This window comes from Nelusetta ayraudi, unplaced genomic scaffold (assembly GCF_046127955.1).
Source record: "Nelusetta ayraudi isolate G7.1 ecotype Tasmania unplaced genomic scaffold, CSIRO-AGI_Nayr_v1 ptg000016l, whole genome shotgun sequence".
Lineage (NCBI taxonomy): Eukaryota > Metazoa > Chordata > Actinopteri > Tetraodontiformes > Monacanthidae > Nelusetta > Nelusetta ayraudi.
In genome coordinates, this window is record NW_027466066.1 from 3,595,209 (window position 1) to 3,613,258 (window position 18,050).

General features: G+C 42.9%; 3 protein-coding genes across 3 annotated transcripts; 2 read left to right on the top strand and 1 right to left on the bottom strand.

Moving 5' to 3' along the window:
• Positions 1-1,037: 1,037 nt before the first annotated feature.
• On the top strand, positions 1,038-7,296 carry kcnj12b (potassium inwardly rectifying channel subfamily J member 12b). Its single transcript, XM_076023918.1, has 2 exons — positions 1,038-1,725; positions 3,964-7,296. Exon 2 carries the CDS (start codon positions 4,106-4,108, stop codon positions 5,402-5,404), a length of 1,299 nt encoding a protein of 432 aa, XP_075880033.1. The 5' UTR covers positions 1,038-1,725; positions 3,964-4,105; the 3' UTR covers positions 5,405-7,296.
• Positions 7,297-9,925: 2,629 nt separating this feature from the next.
• On the bottom strand, positions 9,926-14,326 carry tufm (Tu translation elongation factor, mitochondrial). Its single transcript, XM_076023919.1, has 10 exons — positions 14,228-14,326; positions 13,527-13,573; positions 13,297-13,435; positions 13,019-13,185; positions 12,641-12,910; positions 12,374-12,506; positions 12,076-12,180; positions 11,798-11,949; positions 11,406-11,525; positions 9,926-10,393 (listed from the first exon to the last, which is right to left on the bottom strand). The coding sequence occupies exons 1-10, from the start codon at positions 14,262-14,264 to the stop codon at positions 10,223-10,225; spliced, it is 1,341 nt and encodes a 446-aa protein (XP_075880034.1). The 5' UTR covers positions 14,265-14,326; the 3' UTR covers positions 9,926-10,222.
• A 1,222-nt stretch (positions 14,327-15,548) lies between these two features.
• hspbp1 (HSPA (heat shock 70kDa) binding protein, cytoplasmic cochaperone 1) lies at positions 15,549-18,024 on the top strand. The gene is made up of 7 exons (XM_076023922.1): positions 15,549-15,677; positions 15,820-16,027; positions 16,138-16,362; positions 16,505-16,660; positions 16,981-17,077; positions 17,193-17,304; positions 17,434-18,024. The coding sequence occupies exons 1-7, from the start codon at positions 15,555-15,557 to the stop codon at positions 17,512-17,514; spliced, it is 1,002 nt and encodes a 333-aa protein (XP_075880037.1). The 5' UTR covers positions 15,549-15,554; the 3' UTR covers positions 17,515-18,024.
• The last annotated feature ends 26 nt before the right edge of the window (positions 18,025-18,050 follow it).

Here is an 18,050-nt window from a genome sequence, read left to right on the forward strand (position 1 = left end):
AATTATTACTATCCAGGCTCATACTTGTATATAGGTTTCATATTAATCATTAATTTTAGTCATAGTTGAGTAATGGTTGCAAGGAGTTTATACAAACATCCGGCTAAAGAGGCAAGAGTCCAGTTCACTGCAATTAAGACTCTCAGTTCCCACAGAATGTCTCACTTTGGGATGATTTGAATGATGCTCCTCCTTTATCAAAAGTCTTGACATAAATATTGCTTGGACGGATTACAGTTAAAATGGTCTACCTGCAACAGGCTATATCTTTTTTTACTCATTGAAAAAGCCAATTCCATCTGATTTAATAACTTTGTCCATCTTGTACCATGACAGAATATTGCCAATCAGCTATTTTGTCACATCAAGACTTTTGAGTTGATCTTGCATACCCTCATCAGGGGTATTCAAATTGCTCTGATGCGCAACATACTGCGTAACATCGGCGTGCGGCGCTGCCATCACAGTGGATCAATATCAATACCGTGAATCAAGTTTCGGCTTAATTAAAGAGGGAGGAGCTGTCTATGAAATCCTAGAACACGGAGGAGCTTCAACATTTTCTGCCCTCAACCACGCAGGCACGCACGCAGGCAGGCAGGCACGACACGAGCCAGCGTTGTTCGGCAAGACACCTGCCTACACGTGCTTTTCAATGTCCAGTGGGCCCGAAAAGGGCTGCCTTGCTTTCTGAATGAGTCAAACTGGAAACCGCGCCGCCCCCACTCTAATCGTTTTAGTCAAAAGCTGAAGACGATTAAAGCCTGCAGCTGTCAACCGGAAAGGATGGTGATTTTTTTTATTTTTATACAAATGATTAAACAATAGCATGGATTGTCAATAACCACTTTAATATTTACAGCATGTTCAATCTTATTTTTTATATTTATTTTGTATTTATCGTTACATTTCTGTTTACTTTTATCTAATTCCACTTTGATAAACCACTTTATAACGCTCTCTTCTTTTCCTCTGTAATATAAAAGTGCATTCATTAAAGCCATTGCCAGTTATTACTGGGTGCTCTTCCCTTAAACTCAGTGTGCCTGCGAAACATTGGGGCAACACTTGACACATGCGCAGGCTCCAAATGCCAAGTATCTACAGTGACACTGCGCAGGGAGGGGGAGGACGGGAGCCGAGCAATGAGCAATAGTTCACTGGATGTGGGATACGGAGCGGGATCCGCTGCAGAAGATCAGATAGCAGATACACCAAGAAAGTGTGAGACCGTCGGCCGCCTGTGACTCTGAAACAAGCTGTGAGGAATCGATCTCCGGATTGGATTAGACCACCGACGGGCCATGTGATCCGCTCAGATATTTAATTTATCTCTGATAAAATCGCTGCGCTCTCGGAGGTTCAAAATGATGCGTTCGACGCTCGGCTAGAATCATTTTCCAATTTCTTGTCGGTTTCTCTCTCAACGGATATCAATTGAGGCGAGCCTCTGGAAAAGCTTAAGAGAAGGGTGGTGAATGTGATGGTCTCCCCACTGCGCCGAGGACGCCCGTCTAAACTAGGAGACACGGTCATGATGATGGTGCTCCACAGCCGTTTACTTTTCTGCCTCAGGAGGATAGAGTGGTTCTACCCATAGCAGAAGAGAAGAGTCTAATCAAGCCCGAGGAGAAGCATGCGGCAGTTTTGACTTTGATCTGGGGGGGAAAAAGGAAGTGAAGCTGAACGGAGCGCAGAGAACTACTGGGAACAGGTCCGTACAAGGTAAGGAGGAGCCACTTGCTTTGAGACAAAAACATCACGATCATCATCAAGACTTTTCACTCCGCTAGATTGAGTTCTATAATGGTTTGATTTTTCAGCATAATTTAAAACAGTTACTACTGTGTGGGAAATGTGAGCAGAGAAGAGAACAAAGGAGCGGAGACAAGCCTCTTCTCCAGCTCTCTCAGATCACAGCACAGCAGGAAGAGTGTGGCTCCTGGGGGAGCTGCGAGGAACAGCCACACAAAAATATTAGATATTAATAACTGTTGGACACTCAACAACTCGCTTCCTAGCAACTAGACCAACTGTCAGGCGTAACACACTCATTGACAATCACTAAATAACAGGCACAAGTTGTATTGAATTTGTTGTTGGTTGGTTGGTTGGTTGGTTGGTTGTTTCCATGGGGGGAAAAAAACTTAACTCTGTGTATTAAATATAGCTTTGGTTTGTTTTGGCATGCTGTTTAGCATGAACTGCAGCCTTATGAGCCCAAGACGAAGTTGTGTTATTAATACATTGCCTCTTGTTAAGGCTTCCAAATGGTGAAACTTGTTTGAGTTGAAAAAGTTAAAAACTCAAACTGGGCAAATCATTGGTGTTGTCATGTTATGTATATTTGTTGTTTAGCAGAGGAATCTGCTCAAGGTAGCGTGAAACCAGCGAGCCCATCGGCTCCAGCCGTGTTAATACCTTGTTTAACGACTTAATCTATGCAAACAAGTAACTGAACATAAAATCCAAAACACTTTTGAAATTCATTAATGAAGTGTACATTTAGCACAAAGAATCTGATCCTAAAACCACAGGATCCACAGGATCCTCTTGACATAAGGGAGCAGCTCAAGGCTCTCCTGATGTATGACTCCCTCACCATATTTCTCTAACCTCAGCCACCTACAGGATTCTCGCACTGGCGTTGCCTTTCATCAGTCCCATCCTTCAGGTTAACACTCTCTAATGACTGAAAGGGGAAGATCGGATCATATTTCACTCAGCATTTGTTTAGTCTTTTAAGCCCGCCCGTGTCGACTTAGTGCAGATTCTGAAATCTCATGAGCCGATTTTCCCATTGCTGGCAAACACGATGCCAAGATACCTACGGTCTCACACCTTGTGCGTCCAGCAGGACACATCCACATCCTTCAGGAAATAATACCCACAGAGCACATGACGACCCCAGACATAGACGCGCTAACTCTTATCAACTTTTAAAAAATGCCAAAGATGCCCTACAGGATGTCTAAGCAACCAAAATTGACAACTCAACTCAAATTAGGTAAAAGGAGCCACCTGTTATTAGGTGATCATATGAGAAGTGAGAAAACACTGGACCTGGGTAAGGTCATCAGTCTTCACTTAACGTAGAGTTGTGGTGGTGCGGTGATGACGGTACAAGGAAGTACCCTAAATTGCTTTTAATTTACAAATTCCACAAATTCTTCAGCCAACACATTCTATCACATTGATTAACTTGGTTTATTAAATTGGGGAGAATAAATAAAAAGAAACAATTAATTGGACAAAAACAGGTTGAAGATTTTTTTCCCTGGCTGTTGTGAAAAAACGAGTTTTGCATCTGATCTGTTTCTCCCAATTTTTTTGTATGTGGGACATGTCACAGTAATTTTCTGACTGGTCATTTTCTGTTCATATTATTTTCTGCCTCACAGGACTATAATGCGGCCTCATCAGAGTACTCCAGTAACACTAATAGCTGTGGCAGCTGCAGGAAACGGGGAATACGTCATGTAAAATTTCAGGGCATTGGATTAGCTGCCTATTTCTGTACGGCAATGATAGCAGAATTATGGTAGAGATTTAGGGGGGGGGGTTGCGAAGAAAGGGAAGCCAGGGCAAAAAAGGACACAACAAAAACAAAGCTATAAGATTTTGACTGGGAAACGATGTGCTAAAAATAGATTTGTGGCGCAAGAGCTGGGTTTTAATGTTGGAGCGCTTGAAAAAAATTCTGTCCTGGAGCGGTTGTTGTGAAGGCATTACCACAACTGAAGCAAAAGTGGACTTAAAAAAAAAAAATACTTAAGCTATTTAAAGAGAGAAATACATCACTGTGACAAGTTTGCGAACACTTTACATGCCTCTGAGACCCGAGGAAGCAATATGCTGTTAAGTTATGATACCAAGGGTGCATTTACATACATCCAAATGCTTTGTTTTTAAGAAACGTAACAAAAAAAAGGTTGATACTTAAACACTATTCTCTATTTACAGGATACTGCTTTGTGCAGCACCGTTCCTGTCAACTCGACACTGAGGTTTTTTGACGAGAAGAGTGCACTTCCTGTTAAGCCCGATCGCAATTGTATGAGCGGGGCCGATAGTCTGAACCCGCGTGGCTCTGTTCCACTGAGGCATGAGTGTGGGAAGGTCCAACCACCACCACCATCACCACCACCACCACCACAGCTTCCTGTCCTGTGAAGAAGAAGGTCTGAGGCTGAGTACCATGCCTGCCGTGGGCAGCTTCGGCAATGGCAAGATCCACACCAGACGCAAATCCCACAGCCGGTTCGTCAGCAAGGCCGGCCAGTGCAACGTCCACTTCTCCAACATGGACGAGAAATCCCAGCGGTACATATCGGACATTTTCACCACCCTGGTGGACATCCGCTGGCGCTACATGTTCTTGCTCTTCAGCCTGGCGTTCGTGGTGTCCTGGCTGTCCTTTGGCCTGGCTTTCTGGGTCATCGGCCTCCTGCACGGCGACATGGACCGTCCAGCGGGGGATGAAACCTTTGTCCCGTGCGTCACACAGGTCCACACCTTCGTGGCAGCCTTCCTGTTCTCCGTGGAGACCCAGACCACCATCGGCTACGGCGCTCGCTGCGTCACGCAGGAGTGCCCAGCCGCGGTCTTCATGGTGGTCTTTCAGTCCATCGTTGGATGCATCATCGATGCCTTCATGATCGGCGCCATCATGGCCAAGATGGCGCGGCCCAAGAAGCGTGCAGAGACTCTCCTGTTCAGCTACAACGCGGTCATCGCAATGCGCGACGGGAAACTCTGTCTCATGTTCAGGGTTGCCAACCTGAGGAAGAGCCACATCGTGGAAGCTCACGTCCGGGCCCAGCTGGTGAAGCCCCGGTACACCGAGGAGGGAGAGTACATCCCCTTGGATCAGATCGACATGAACGTGGGCTACGACAAAGGGACTGACCGCCTGTTCCTTGTCGCCCCGCTGACTGTCATACACGAAATTGATGAAGAGAGTCCCCTGTTTGGCATCAGCAAGCAGGACCTGGAGACGTCCGACTTTGAGATCGTGATCATACTCGAGGGGCTGGTGGAGGCCACGGCGATGACGACGCAGGCGCGCAGCTCGTACCTGCCCTCGGAGATCCTGTGGGGCCACCGCTTCGAGCCCGTCATCTTTGAGGAGAAGAGCCAGTACAGGGTAGACTACGCCTACTTCCACAAGACCTTCGAGGTGCCGTCCACCCCCAGGTGCAGCGCCAAGGACATGGAAGAGAGGAAATTCCTCGCGTCGGGCGCCAACTCCTTCTGTTACGAGAACGAGCTGGCCTTCATCGGCAGGGACGAAGAGGAGGACGAGGCAGACGACAAGAAGGGGCAGAGCCCCTCGGAGCTGGTAAACGAGCAGGTCACCCCGGGACGTGACCCGATGTCGTCCCACAGGGAATCAGTGATGTAACCCACGACTGCTGCTACCCTGCCAAGCAATGCAGGCGTCGCATAAGGAACCCGTCGTCCTGCTGCCACGAGGATTCTATTTAAGGCTTTTTTCTCCACTCTGCTGCAACTGGAAAAGACATTTCTCAGCTTTATCTAGCAAACAATGGATGGATGGATGGATGGATGGCATCTCTCGCTGGATAATGGTTATCAAGCTTTACCAAACTGTCATGTTTCCATCTGCAGAAGATTTCTCCAACAAAGTGCATGACAGTAGCATATTTCAATGACAATCTGGGAAATGGTCCAGGGAGAACTGATGTTTACAGTCCTCAAGTGTGTGATTTTAACACTGAGCGTTTGGTGGCTACTTTTTTTTTGTTCAAATGGAGATATATATCATATCTTAACAATAAAACTCAAAAAATAATCAGAGTAATTACACTGACAATTAAAGGTTGCGTTGTATACATATAGTACAAACAATATATGTACATAGTGCGGAGTGCATGTAATTCTGGGAGTTCCATGATAAGTTGGAGTTTAAAAATTACATTTAATGTTGCTTCATATTAATAAAATAATACATATATGTATTTACATGCGTTGTAACGACAGGAAGCACAGTGTGGTTCTCAGCTTTGGATTAATATGTTTTCAATGTTTAATGCGCAGATCAATATCCAAAACTTGAACAATAGATATGAATTTTTTTCTTAGATATTTGGCATACTACTCTGGGTTGGGGTAGGATGAAAGCAAGAGAACCATCATGAGTAGGATATCCAACCATAGTGGCCAATAATGATGTCAAGAGGTCTGTTGGGACGCATATGTTTGTTATGTATTTCACCATTTGCTGCTCAACCTGCATTCTTCAGTAACTGTCTCTCTCTCCTCTGCAACTGTTCTGTTTTACAACAAATACGACAAACTCTGTGAGTGAATGCATTTCAATTCTGATTGTGTTATGCCAATTGTCGGTAACTTACCTCATAACTGAGCATCTAAGAAAACACCACAAGAGGTTCAAAGATTCAGTGACCCACTCATGAGTAATGTGGAAGAGTGATATGAAAGAATTCCTTGGCAAAACCAAAAAATGAAAAATAACCAACATAATGAATGCTGAAACCTTGAAAATCTCATAAAAAATGTTTTTGATGTGACTATATGTCTCGACAGTCTAAAGCTGTTTCAAAGGTACCCCAGCATGCAGCAATTATAGAAGATAAATAGTCTAATCCTGCATTTTAAAGGGCCAGATTTATTCCAGATTCATTAGTGTGTTAGTTAGCGTGTAAGTAACGCAAAACACAGCTCGCTAAGACACGTTAAAGGGCTGAAAGTCAGTTTTTCATAATTGGGGACCCCTTTAATAAAGTACGCAACATGATTTTGGAAGAATTGACTTGATGAAGACAGCAAAATTCTAATATACGCTGTGAAAATTATTCAAATTGTGAGAAACTGGATTGCAATCAATCCAATAACAAAAATCGATTATTTTTCCAAAATGATCTTTTTCTCAAGAACATGTGGGATGCCTGACTGTGGATTCCATTGTGCTATGTATACTGTATAAACTGCAATTCTTTAAACATCTGTATTAGAGTGCATATACAAGGTCACTGTTTCACTCCTCTCACTCCTCTCAAACAAGATGAATTGTGTTTCGCTTCACATTTCTCACATTTATACTTTTCAGACTGGCTCAGCGATATTAGACTACCTTCCTGGTCATTTTTGAAGGGGCCACGACCTTCTACAGTGGAGCTGTTTTTAGCCCATTGAATGTTGTTATCTCCATGAAAATCAAAGATGAAGAATAACACAGCTTTCTCAAGAGAAGCAAGAGACTCGGACCTACACTCTCTCCTTGTCTTCCATTAAATCTGCTCTTTAACAGTCGCCAACCGGTGGACCGATTGTTTTCGCCTCACTGGACTTTATGTCTGCTATCATTACAGACACTTTATTTTCATGGACAAACAAGAAGGAAAAAAAAAAAAAAAAAAAGCTGAATTGCCACAATAAAAAGTGTCAAAACGCCAAACGCTTTCTATTGTCTTCCTGGAAGACGGACGCCAAAACTACGTATTTGGTGTAGCATTAAACGAGAAAGAAGCTCTTTGTACGAGTGCAGGCAGGTGCAGGCAAAGTGGAAGGGAGCCTTTTGATAAACACGGAGGAACGGGAGTGTAATTTATAGCTCTGATTTGGTGGGATGGTATGCGGCAGGGGTCAGAGGCTTCTCCTTTCACTATTATGCAATCAATCAGGCACGACTTTGCATACGTGCGCAGAAGACTTGGCACTTCTGCTGGATTTCGCTGCCCCGTGAACTTGAACGCCGGGGAAGAGCTCACACGCAAGGGAACACAACACACAAGGCACCAACGAGACGAACTACGCTCAGAATAGATTGGGGTGAATTAGTCCAAGTCTGCTTTGGGCTGGTCTGCAGTCAACACACTGTAATACTATTTTTACACACCGCTTGTGAGAAATATCATTTTGGCTCTCGACCGGGCCAAATAATTAACATACAAATATAATATTGTCGGTGTTAACCACCTCTGGTGCTATTTATTCACCATTTCATTGATCAGTCATTTTAATTTTGGCATTGTTCATGCAAAAAAAATATACATTTTTCTTTTTCCTCAAAAGAAGAACATGTGTCTTCCTCCTCTGAGAGGTGCCGTGTGAGGGAAGGAGCACTGAGAATAAACTGGGAGGCTTCTCAGCCCACTCACCAATGTTGGAGGGTGAGAAGCAACGGAGGGTCAGTCCGTCCTCCAACATGCAGAGTGGGCAGTTGAAAAGGCAAATTCCGCCTTAATTGTGGCGGTGCTATTCTCTGCCTTTGGGTTCGCTTTTGGTGCCCACAAGGAGGTGGAGGGGAGAGGTGGGCGGGTGAAAAAAAGATTGTGATGCAACTACTGTGTTGGCTTCAGCCAAAGCCTGCATGTGCTGAGATTGAATCACAACCAAATTTCATTTGCTGGAAGGGGAACTCTGTACTGATCTATACTGAGTATATTGATCTTTGCTGTTATCAACATCAGGAAACTGAGAAGCTCTAAACATATAAAAGCAAAAGCCTCTTTAGTTATTCTCTCTTTTGGATCTTCCAGCTGTCGTGCATATAAAATACAGGACGTTGTGGTGGAATAATGGATACTCTGAGATGACAGAGCAGCATAAACACAAATGTCCATTGTGCTGCTGCAGCTGCAGGACATGGCTGTTTACTTGACGTCACACACTAATATATAAAATCTCACTCCACTAACTCACTTTCCCTCACAATCGTCTGGCTGACAGCAAATGCAGTGTGCCTTTTTTTGTTTTCCAATTCCGTGAATATGTCCATAGTACTGTGTAACTGTTGATGAGGGAATTGCTTAGAAAAGATGGGTTGCTCTACGAATGTTTCTTGATTGTCAGGCCTGGTCAGTTCCTTTTCCTTTAAACCGCAGGGCTGGATGTTTTTGTCGGCCATGACGTGTCAGTGTGACAAAACCAGAGCAGGAAACAAGACTTACACATTTGCAGTATCATGCATCAGTTTCTGCTTTTGTTCACAGCAAAATCAGTTATTTTAGGCAGCGTCACGCTATTCTTCCGTGTGCTGACAACAGCCGAAAGGTCAAGAGTGCTTCATTGGGGGAAAATGTCAAAGATGAAGCAGGTTTTGGACAATAGCGCAGATCTAACTTGCAATGAAGTGAAGCGGCAAAATCGCAACAATGGTATTAGAATACTGTATGTGCCTGTGTCACCTTGCGACATAGAAACATTTTTGGGCCATTTTCATTGAGTAGTATTTTAATGATTGTCAGATGCAGTAGAGAGATCCTCATGAGGTATGACAGAGTGTATGGGTCTATTTATCCTATTTATTTATATTAACGTCTTATTAAGTTCAAATTAAAAACATTTACCAAAAGTCATCATCCATCACTGATTCAATCCAATCCAAATGTCTGGACGTCTCTATTTTTGCTGACAACAAATATAGTATTTGCCACCTTTGGATGTGACTGCGCACGGGATGGATGTTAAAAGGAGCGGCGCTTGGTATAACATACGATGATGCATACTGTCCTGCTGTCCTTTTTTATATATATAAATATTGCATTCACAGACGGAGGTCTGACTTAAACCGTGTTTGTTTCTTCACTCAGCGCCGGCACAGAACAGTTCGGAGCTTGACCGCCAGCTGAGCAGATCACTCAGCCGGGTTGGCTGCACTGGCTTTGACAGGCGTACTGTATTTGATTACTGCAACACAGTGATTGGATTACAGTAGGCACTGGGCAAAATACCTTGACGACTTCCTGTTGGGGATTATCGAGCCGAGGGAGACCCCAACAGTCGGTTGTGTGTACTGACAATGTATCTGACGCCATCAGGGGAAAATGTCTCTTTTTAACATGACTCAAATATCTATTTTATTTTTTTTTTTTGTCATTTTATTTGTATTTTTTTTTAAATAATTAGGGTATAGCACGTAAAAACCAAAATACACATGTTTATATTAAATACATTTTATTACATAATGACAATATTTTGACAGTCTGACTGACAAAGACAGTGCTGATGTTTTGGTTGGATGGTACTGCACAAGCCATGCGTTCGTCTGAAATGCTTCTTTTTGACAGTTGTACATGATTTCATGAACCGTAAATTGTCTAGAATCATATTTGACTGGGTCCAGACACCCACCCACAGGGGGAAAACAAAAAATAAAAAAAATCCATCATCTCCCGACCATTATCCATCCCTCCCCGCCCGCCATTTCAGACTGCTTCCTCAGTAAAGAACCACTTCAGCCCCAGTTGGCTTGGTCTTCGTCTGTAAGAGTCAGAATATCTGTGACCAGGCCGGTGCCAATGGTTTTGTTTCCATCTCGCAGGGTGAACCTCTGCCCCTTTTCCAGGACCATTGGCTGGCGGAGCGTGAGCATCAACGAGGTGTCCTCCCCTGGCATTATCATATCCTGGGGAAAGGAAAAGGCAGAGAGATGGATCTCTCAAAAGAAAACGCTACTTAAAATGCTTCACACTAATTATGGATTGTAATGGTCTGATGAATGCTTACACCTAGAATACAAACACATATCAAGACTCAAAATGCACAACTTAATCCTGCATTAAAAAAACTTAAATGAGTAGCTATGCCATGGCTTGTGGATAAGATATCACCACTACAAACACTGTGTCACTGTGTCAGACATTACACTCACAAACTCACGTGCACACAACAGGTCGGAAGTACAGATGCAAATTATCGATTAAATCATTAATCCTTTGTTGATTGACCTTATCGATCGATTGACAATTAATTGATAAGCAACATTTTTTTTTAAGTCGTTTAAAAGTAACAGTTAAACTCAGGTATACATCCCTCCATTTAAAAAAAAAAAAAAAAAAAACGTGTGTAAATTTTTTTGAATTAATTGTGACTAATTTAATTTGATCAATTCAATTCTTAATCAAAAATGAATCAATAATCAATTAATTGTTAACATCCCCAGCAGCAACATTAACAGTTAATAGAGAACAAGTCTGAAGTGATGTGATTACCAGTCACCGTTATGTTGCCGTCGCTGGTTCTGTATGTCCAACCTGTTGTCGATGTCGCAGCAGATGCCTTTGGACATCCAGTCATATATCTCGCTGTAGTTCCTGCCTACCAGCAATTGTTGCATATTTTGTCTGAGCGTATTTTTATTGAGGCTTTTACTTTGTCCTCTGATCGCAAGCCATTCCTCTCGACACCGGTCATATTATTGTGAGGTTGCTTTTCCAAACAATACCCTGTGTTGTAATCCACTTCCTTTATTGCTTGAAGCGGACTGTGACCTACTTTTTACGGCGGCACAGCGTTCGATTGCACATTTACCCCCCCACCAAGACATCAGACTTTCTTTGAGTCAACCAAAGCTGTGCATAGGAACTCGGTACCGCACTGCAGAATACTGAAAATTTGGAATACAAATGCGCACTGACCTTGTCAGCTGGCAGAGTGACTCTGCAGGCCATGTCCCAAGTGAGAGAGAACATGACGGGCATGAAGTTGGTGACAAATGGTTTGTGTCGGCCTCCTTCCTCCTTACTCAGGACATAAACCTAGAAAATGCATGTGCATAAAAACAACACAAATTAGTGTTTTTTGTTGAACCAGAGCAGAAGAAAGCGAGATGCCACTATCAGCAGGTGAATGTCCAAAAAGCTAAAAACTGTAGCATCTGGCTCATCATCAAGTATTGATCTAAAGCAGCACTTTGGTCATTTTGACTGTCGCCTTGTACACAGTGAGGTAACAGAAGAGGCTGCTGACCTGTATAAATTCTGCTAAATACATTTATAGCAAATTGATTAAAAATGTGTCAACTTCAGACCTGAGCCTTGACTTTCTGGTGAGGTCTGATGGATCCTGGTTTGCACATGACCATCCCCCTCCTCACGTCCTCCCGCTTGAGTCCACGGACCAGAGCGCCCAGGTTATCTCCCGCCTCCGCTCGGTCCAGAGACTTGTGGAACATCTCAATACCTGAACACACAGATTTGATAAGATTAGATTTTTTTTTAATGTCCCCGAGGGGAAATTTGTTACAACCGTTATATTTTTGAATTGTCTCTGTTTTTGCACACTGGATGTGAAAGAGCTCCTGCTCACCTGTTATCACAGACTTAAAGCTGCGATTGTGGCCCATAAATTCAGCATCTTCTCCTTTCTTGATTATACCCCGCTCCATGGTGCCAGTGACCACTGTGCCCCTTCCTGAAAGACAACAATTAAACTTTAAATTACAAAAAATGTACATTTTCATGCATCACAAAACCTTTATAACCTTTGTATATTAGAAACCAAGTATAATTTTTAAACTTTTAAATACATAGATAAATGATCAAATAAAAGTGCAAATAGTTCCAGTTCAATTGGGCAAAGTTTTTCCTGCAATTTGTTTCCGTACCTGGGATAGAATAAACCCCCTCGACTGGCAGAAGGAAGGGTTTCTCCAGCTCTCTTTTGGGCAGAGGGATGTACGAATCCACGTACTCCAGTAGTTGCATCACTGCATTTATCCCAAGTTCAGGCTCTTTGTTCTGCAATAAAGCAAATCAGACAAAGAAGATTACATTCAATCACATTAGACACTGCTGCAGCTGATAACTTCCCAAAACAGCCCGACCCAGTTGGTTGGTTAGGTTAATGCATGACAAAGAAGACCTTCACCCACCTCCAGGGCGCAGAGGGCGGAGCCGACCACGACGGGCGTGTTCTCGCCGTCGTAGCCGAACTCGGTGAGCAGCTCGCGGATCTCGATCTCCACCAGCTCCAGCATCTCTTTGTCCTCCACGGCGTCTGCCTTGTTGATGAAAACCACCACGTGCTCCACGCCGATCTGCCTGGCCAGCAGGAGGTGCTCCCTCGTCTGAGGCATCTGGCCGTCGGTGGCCGCCACCACGAGGATGCAGCCATCCATCTGAGCCGTGCCCGTGATCATGTTCTGGGGGAAGACACGGTGGCGGATGGATGAAAGAGCTCGACACGCTGGAACTTAAATGATGAATGTTTAAATGCATACAATGTGGAGATTCAAAGGAAAGAAAATGACCTTGATGTAGTCAGCATGACCAGGGCAGTCTGTGTGAGCATAATGTCTGTTGGCCGTGGTGTACTCCACATGCGAGGCATTGATGGTGATTCCTCTGGCCTTCTCCTCTGGCGCATTGTCAATGTCCTCGTATTTTTTGTAGTTAGCCCCACCAGCATCACAAAGCACTGAGGACCGTAATTGAAATGTCAATGTCAACACAAACAAGCTTTTAAAATATAAAACTTTTGCCAAAAATATCCCAATACAATGAAAAGCTCAAACGTCAGTGATTCTACCTTTTGTGATGGCTGCAGTCAGGGTCGTCTTGCCGTGGTCCACATGGCCAATGGTTCCAATGTTTATGTGGGGCTTTTCCCTGCTGTAGGTTTTCTTTGCCTCTGCAGCAAAGGTGCGCCGGCTCAATGGCAGAGCACACTAAATTGCCAAAAATAAATGAAGTCAAACACTGGCTGAGCCATCTATTGGCGGTTTCTTTGTTTAGACTATGATTGGATGGATGTCTTACCAGCTTAAGGGAGCTGTGCAAGAGGCTTGGGGAAGACAGCTGAAGGGCTGCAATGAAATCAAAATCGAAAACTTTATTCAAAACTGTGCTTTCCATATTAACAACCTTTAGTTCAGATTTTGTTTAAAAACCAAACAATCAATCACAACATATTTGCTTCAACGGAGTAGCAATGCTGGTGACAGTGTAGCAGACTTGATTGTTTTTCAAAAACTGGTTTTACGTCTCGATCAAGCATTGATGTTAACAAAAACACGTCTGCCACCATCAGTGAAACCCATAATTTAACGACATTTTATAACCTCGAAGGTTACATCAGGTACCTTCAAGGAACGCTGCAGCAGTGACATAAGCTAATGGACACATTTCAGCAGAGAAGGCTAGATGGCTTAGCTTACTTCTACATAAAGGCTGATTTAATAGTACAAACAGAATCACGCAGTAGTCTGGTTTTCGAATATGTTTCGACCATCACTCGGTGTTCTCATTCATCACAGCTAAATCGTATATTGTAAGCTAACATTCTTAGTAATGTGACCTTGCTCTGTATTTAGCAGAAACAGTCATCAATTGTGTAAAGCTCACAGTTAAACGAACGGCAAACACTTCCTCGTGCAGCGGACTAAACGGGTTAAAACGAAATTGGAATATATAATCAAAGCACACAAGTCAGTGACAGTAAATTCATTTTAAGATTTTACCGGAGAAACATGCACGCAATCCCACAAGCGCGGCCATCTTGGATGATGAGACTCGCCGGACGAGCAGCCCACTTCTCAGTAAGACGGAAGGCCATTGGCTGTTGTAAAAGTCGCTTGATGACGTCATATGCCGTTTGCCGAAATCATAATATACTTTGCATACGAAAAACGGTACATTCTAAGAAACCGCTCATGTCGTCGCAGAATGTAGAGCTGCCTAAATACGTTTAGGCCAATACAAGTACTTAAAATGTGTCAATGTCAATAACAGCATTCTCAAAAAGAAAAAAAAAATGTGAAGAAGCAACTAACGTTTCCTGTTATGTAGTTTAATTGCAGCGTGTAGCAACATCTTGAGGTCATTTTACCCATTTTACTCGTAACCATGCGCTTAGATTGTTTTTCTATTTAAAGAATTATAAATATATATTATTTTGATTGATATGTGTATGTCCCCACGTATTCATCGCATAAGTGAACTTTCTTTTTCTAACTACGTAGCCGTAACTACATGTAACTTCCTTCTCTACCATTCGCCAGAATTCTCTGGACGCTGCACGTAGTTTTCCAGAAATTACCTTTAACTATCTAATAGACAAATACTCACGATTCATCCTTGATGATACACATGTGTTTTAATGCTTTAATACGTTACAAACGGTACTATGCATCGTAATGTTATAATGAAATGAATAATGGAAGGTTTAAATAGAAAGTATCCATTCTCAAATTAGGTGATGTGAATGTAATTGCCAGTTTGTTCAAAGGTTTACGGTACAAGATGGCTGCCCCCATGCCACTCGTGAGATCAGCTAGCTAGAATGTTCTAGCTACTTCGCGTTTTCGTGTATAGAAGGGGGAGTTGACTTAGTGGCAGCCTTTTAAGACACATGTAGATTTGATTGGTGTGGTCTTGCTGCGGACTCGAATAGGTAAATCGGGACTCGACTTTATCGTGAATGAGATTACTCGCTTCTGATGTCGTGTTTGTTTACTTCTTTAGACATAGCTTAACTCGAGCTAGTGTGGTTTTAGTCATGTGTCGTTTGATTGTCGTAACTCTGGCGCTATATCTAATGGAATGTTTTTAAAATAAATAAATAAATAAATAAATACACTGCTTGTGGTTCGAGATAGGCTTTTATCTGATATTTTGAGTCGCGTTCAGTTTTCCCCGACTGTAAACGGTAATATATATCTGCAGTAGTTGGTTCCTCGATACACAGCCTATGTGCCCGGGTTTTGTCCTGTGCTGGTGGACATCAGCCTTTAAGTAGTTGCCTCTTACCTGTTTACATGTGTTGTTTTTCTGACCAGCTGACATATAATGGCCGAAGAAAACAGAGAAGGCAGAAGATACCCCCAGAATCTCCAGGGTCTGTTACAACTTGCAGTGGATGCTGGGTCAGCTTCAGATGGACCAGCCCCCGTTGAACCCATGTCAGAGGAGGTAAATGGCCGGTTTATACAAATTCACAGTTAAAGTCCTTGAGTTGACACACACGCACACACACACACACACACTCTCTCTTATGTGATTAGCATCTTAATGAACCATTGTTTGTTTTTTCTTGCTTGTTTTTTTTCTTTAGAGGAAAGTGTGGCTGCAACAAGCTCTAGCAGAAGTTGGAAGAGGACAGATGAATGAAGTGGAGCAGATGAAACAGTGCTTGGCTGTATTGCGCCAAGAGGGACCGAGCGAGAGAGATGGAGAGGACAGGGAGGAAGAAGACAACAATGAGCTGGAGACAGCCTTTGAGATTCTGTCAGACCTTTGTGAGAACCTGGACAATGCGAGAGGTGGGTAAAGTTTGTCTAGCTCAATTAGACATTTTCTAGCCGAACCGCAAATAAGATGAGCACCTTTTGTCCTGTTTACTAATCATGCCCTTTATTTCTCTGCATCACAGACCTGATGGTTCTGGGTGGACTCGACCTTTGCGTCTCCAAGTACCTGTGTCATGATCAGAGTGGACTGAGGTGGCGCGCCGCCGACCTCATTGCTTCCTGTGCACAGAATATGCCCCAAGTGCAGGTTCACTTGCTTGGCATTGGGGCTCTTCTGAAATTGCTGAAGCTGGCAGAGTCAGACCCCCACCCCACTGTCAGAGTAAAAGCTCTCTTTGCTGTGTCATGTAGGTATCAAACAGCGGCAGACAGCAGTTTGTTCTCTAATGTTGATGAACAGTTGCATTGACTAATTTCTCACACAGCATGGACCTGGTGTGAAACATTAAGACTAAATGGAAATGCTGACAGATTTTGTTTTTACCTTAGGCCTCGTTCGGGAGCAGGAGGCCGGACTCAAAGCTTTTTTGTCCCACGATGGCTTTTCGGTACTGATGCGGGGCATGCAGGCAGAGAACGAGAAGCTCAGGACCAAGTCGGCATTCCTTCTGCTCAACCTATTGACTTCCCGTCCTGAACAAAAAGGTATAGAATAAAGGAGGATTTAAAAAAAAAAAAATTTTTAAACATAATTTGTGGCATTGACAAAAGGTTTTGAAACAACTCTTTGTCTCTTTTTTTGTTTCTCTAAAGAGTATGAAACAATAATCAAAAAAAAATTATATATTTTGAATAGATGTGTGTTCTCAATTATTATCTAAGCAATCAGGTTTCTGTTAGTCAATTTGAAATCAGAGACTTTTTTTTTTTTTTTTTTTTTTTTTTTTACCATTGAAGCCTCTCAGACTTCCTTCTGTTTTAAATTCAGTATATACCTAAAGATCTCATTTCCACCCCCTCTGCAGACACCGTGGTCTCCATGGGCATGGTGCAGCAGCTTGTGTCTGTTCTTCGCACACCACACTCACCTGTACATGAACACGTGCTGGCTGCCCTTTGCTGGTAAGAATTACCCTCAACTTAAACAGCTGTGTTTGTCAACTCAGCGTGGAAGTTGGCATTTTCCCAGCGGTCACATGTTTGACCATAGCCTCTCTGTTCTGTGATGTCTGTCCAGCCTGGTAGAAGACTGTCAACAGGCTCTGACAGACTGCAGGAACCCTTCTCTCGACCTCGAAGAGTTTCTAAGACAGCGATCAAGAGAGCTCAAGGGAAAAGAGGAGAGTGAGGTAAGTTGATCTAAGAGGAATGCCATAGAGAAGTTTTCATGTTTTTTACTTGACTGTGCTTTTAGCTGAGACGTCAGCTGCAGCAGCATCACTTCCAACATTTGTAAAGATGACATTTGTTTCCCACAGGAAGAGCTGGAATTCTGTGAACGCTTGAGGGCCTTGTGTTTCCAGGGGCAGCAGTCAGAAGACAATGGAATGGATCGCTAATGTTTCTTTCACATTATACGTGTCTTTTTCTTTTTTTTCCTTTTTGATCTTGATTGTTTTTCCGTGTGTAATGTTGTAACAGAACATTCATGACACTGTTCATGGGTGTTATCATGGCTACATTTGTTTCTGTTACGGCAGACGCTCCTTGAAACTTGGTATTAAATCCATGTGCTGGATTTTGTTCTCCCAATGTCAACCAAGTTCACTGTAGAATGTTTAAATTTACTTGTCTGATAATAGAAGAAACAACAGAAGCTGTGTATATCAGATTTCTGCGAAGCTTCAGCATTTGTTTTAGTCCGTTTTCCAAAAGGTGGACAACTATTTAGTATCCTTGGTTTTTAAAGCATATTTATTGTTATAAATCAATAGTATTTATGTACATATTACGAGCTCACATGTCAAAAAAAAAATCTGTCAATACATGAACTTGTTGTACATAGACTGTTGTACACATACAAATGACATTTGTATAAGTCACAGAATAAAAACACCACTACCAACTGATGGTGAAGTTTCTAACATTTTTGCCT

What these genes read in the sequence shown, in the direction of transcription:
- kcnj12b (XM_076023918.1), top strand. Translation starts at nt 4,106, where the DNA reads ATGAGTGTGGGAAGGTCCAACCACCACCACCATCACCACCACCACCAC.
- tufm (XM_076023919.1), bottom strand. Translation starts at nt 14,264, where the DNA reads ATGGCCGCGCTTGTGGGATTGCGTGCATGTTTCTCCG. An exon ending in ATTGCGTGCATGTTTCTCCG is followed by an intron (nt 13,574 to 14,227) that starts GTAAAATCTTAA and finishes ATTTCATTGCAG; the next exon opens with CCCTTCAGCTGTCTTCCCCA. An exon ending in GACTGCAGCCATCACAAAAG is followed by an intron (nt 13,186 to 13,296) that starts GTAGAATCACTG and finishes TACGGTCCTCAG; the next exon opens with TGCTTTGTGATGCTGGTGGG.
- hspbp1 (XM_076023922.1), top strand. Translation starts at nt 15,555, where the DNA reads ATGGCCGAAGAAAACAGAGAAGGCAGAAGATACCCCCAGAATCTCCAG. An exon ending in GAACCTGGACAATGCGAGAG is followed by an intron (nt 16,028 to 16,137) that starts GTGGGTAAAGTT and finishes TCTGCATCACAG; the next exon opens with ACCTGATGGTTCTGGGTGGA. An exon ending in GTGCTGGCTGCCCTTTGCTG is followed by an intron (nt 17,078 to 17,192) that starts GTAAGAATTACC and finishes ATGTCTGTCCAG; the next exon opens with CCTGGTAGAAGACTGTCAAC.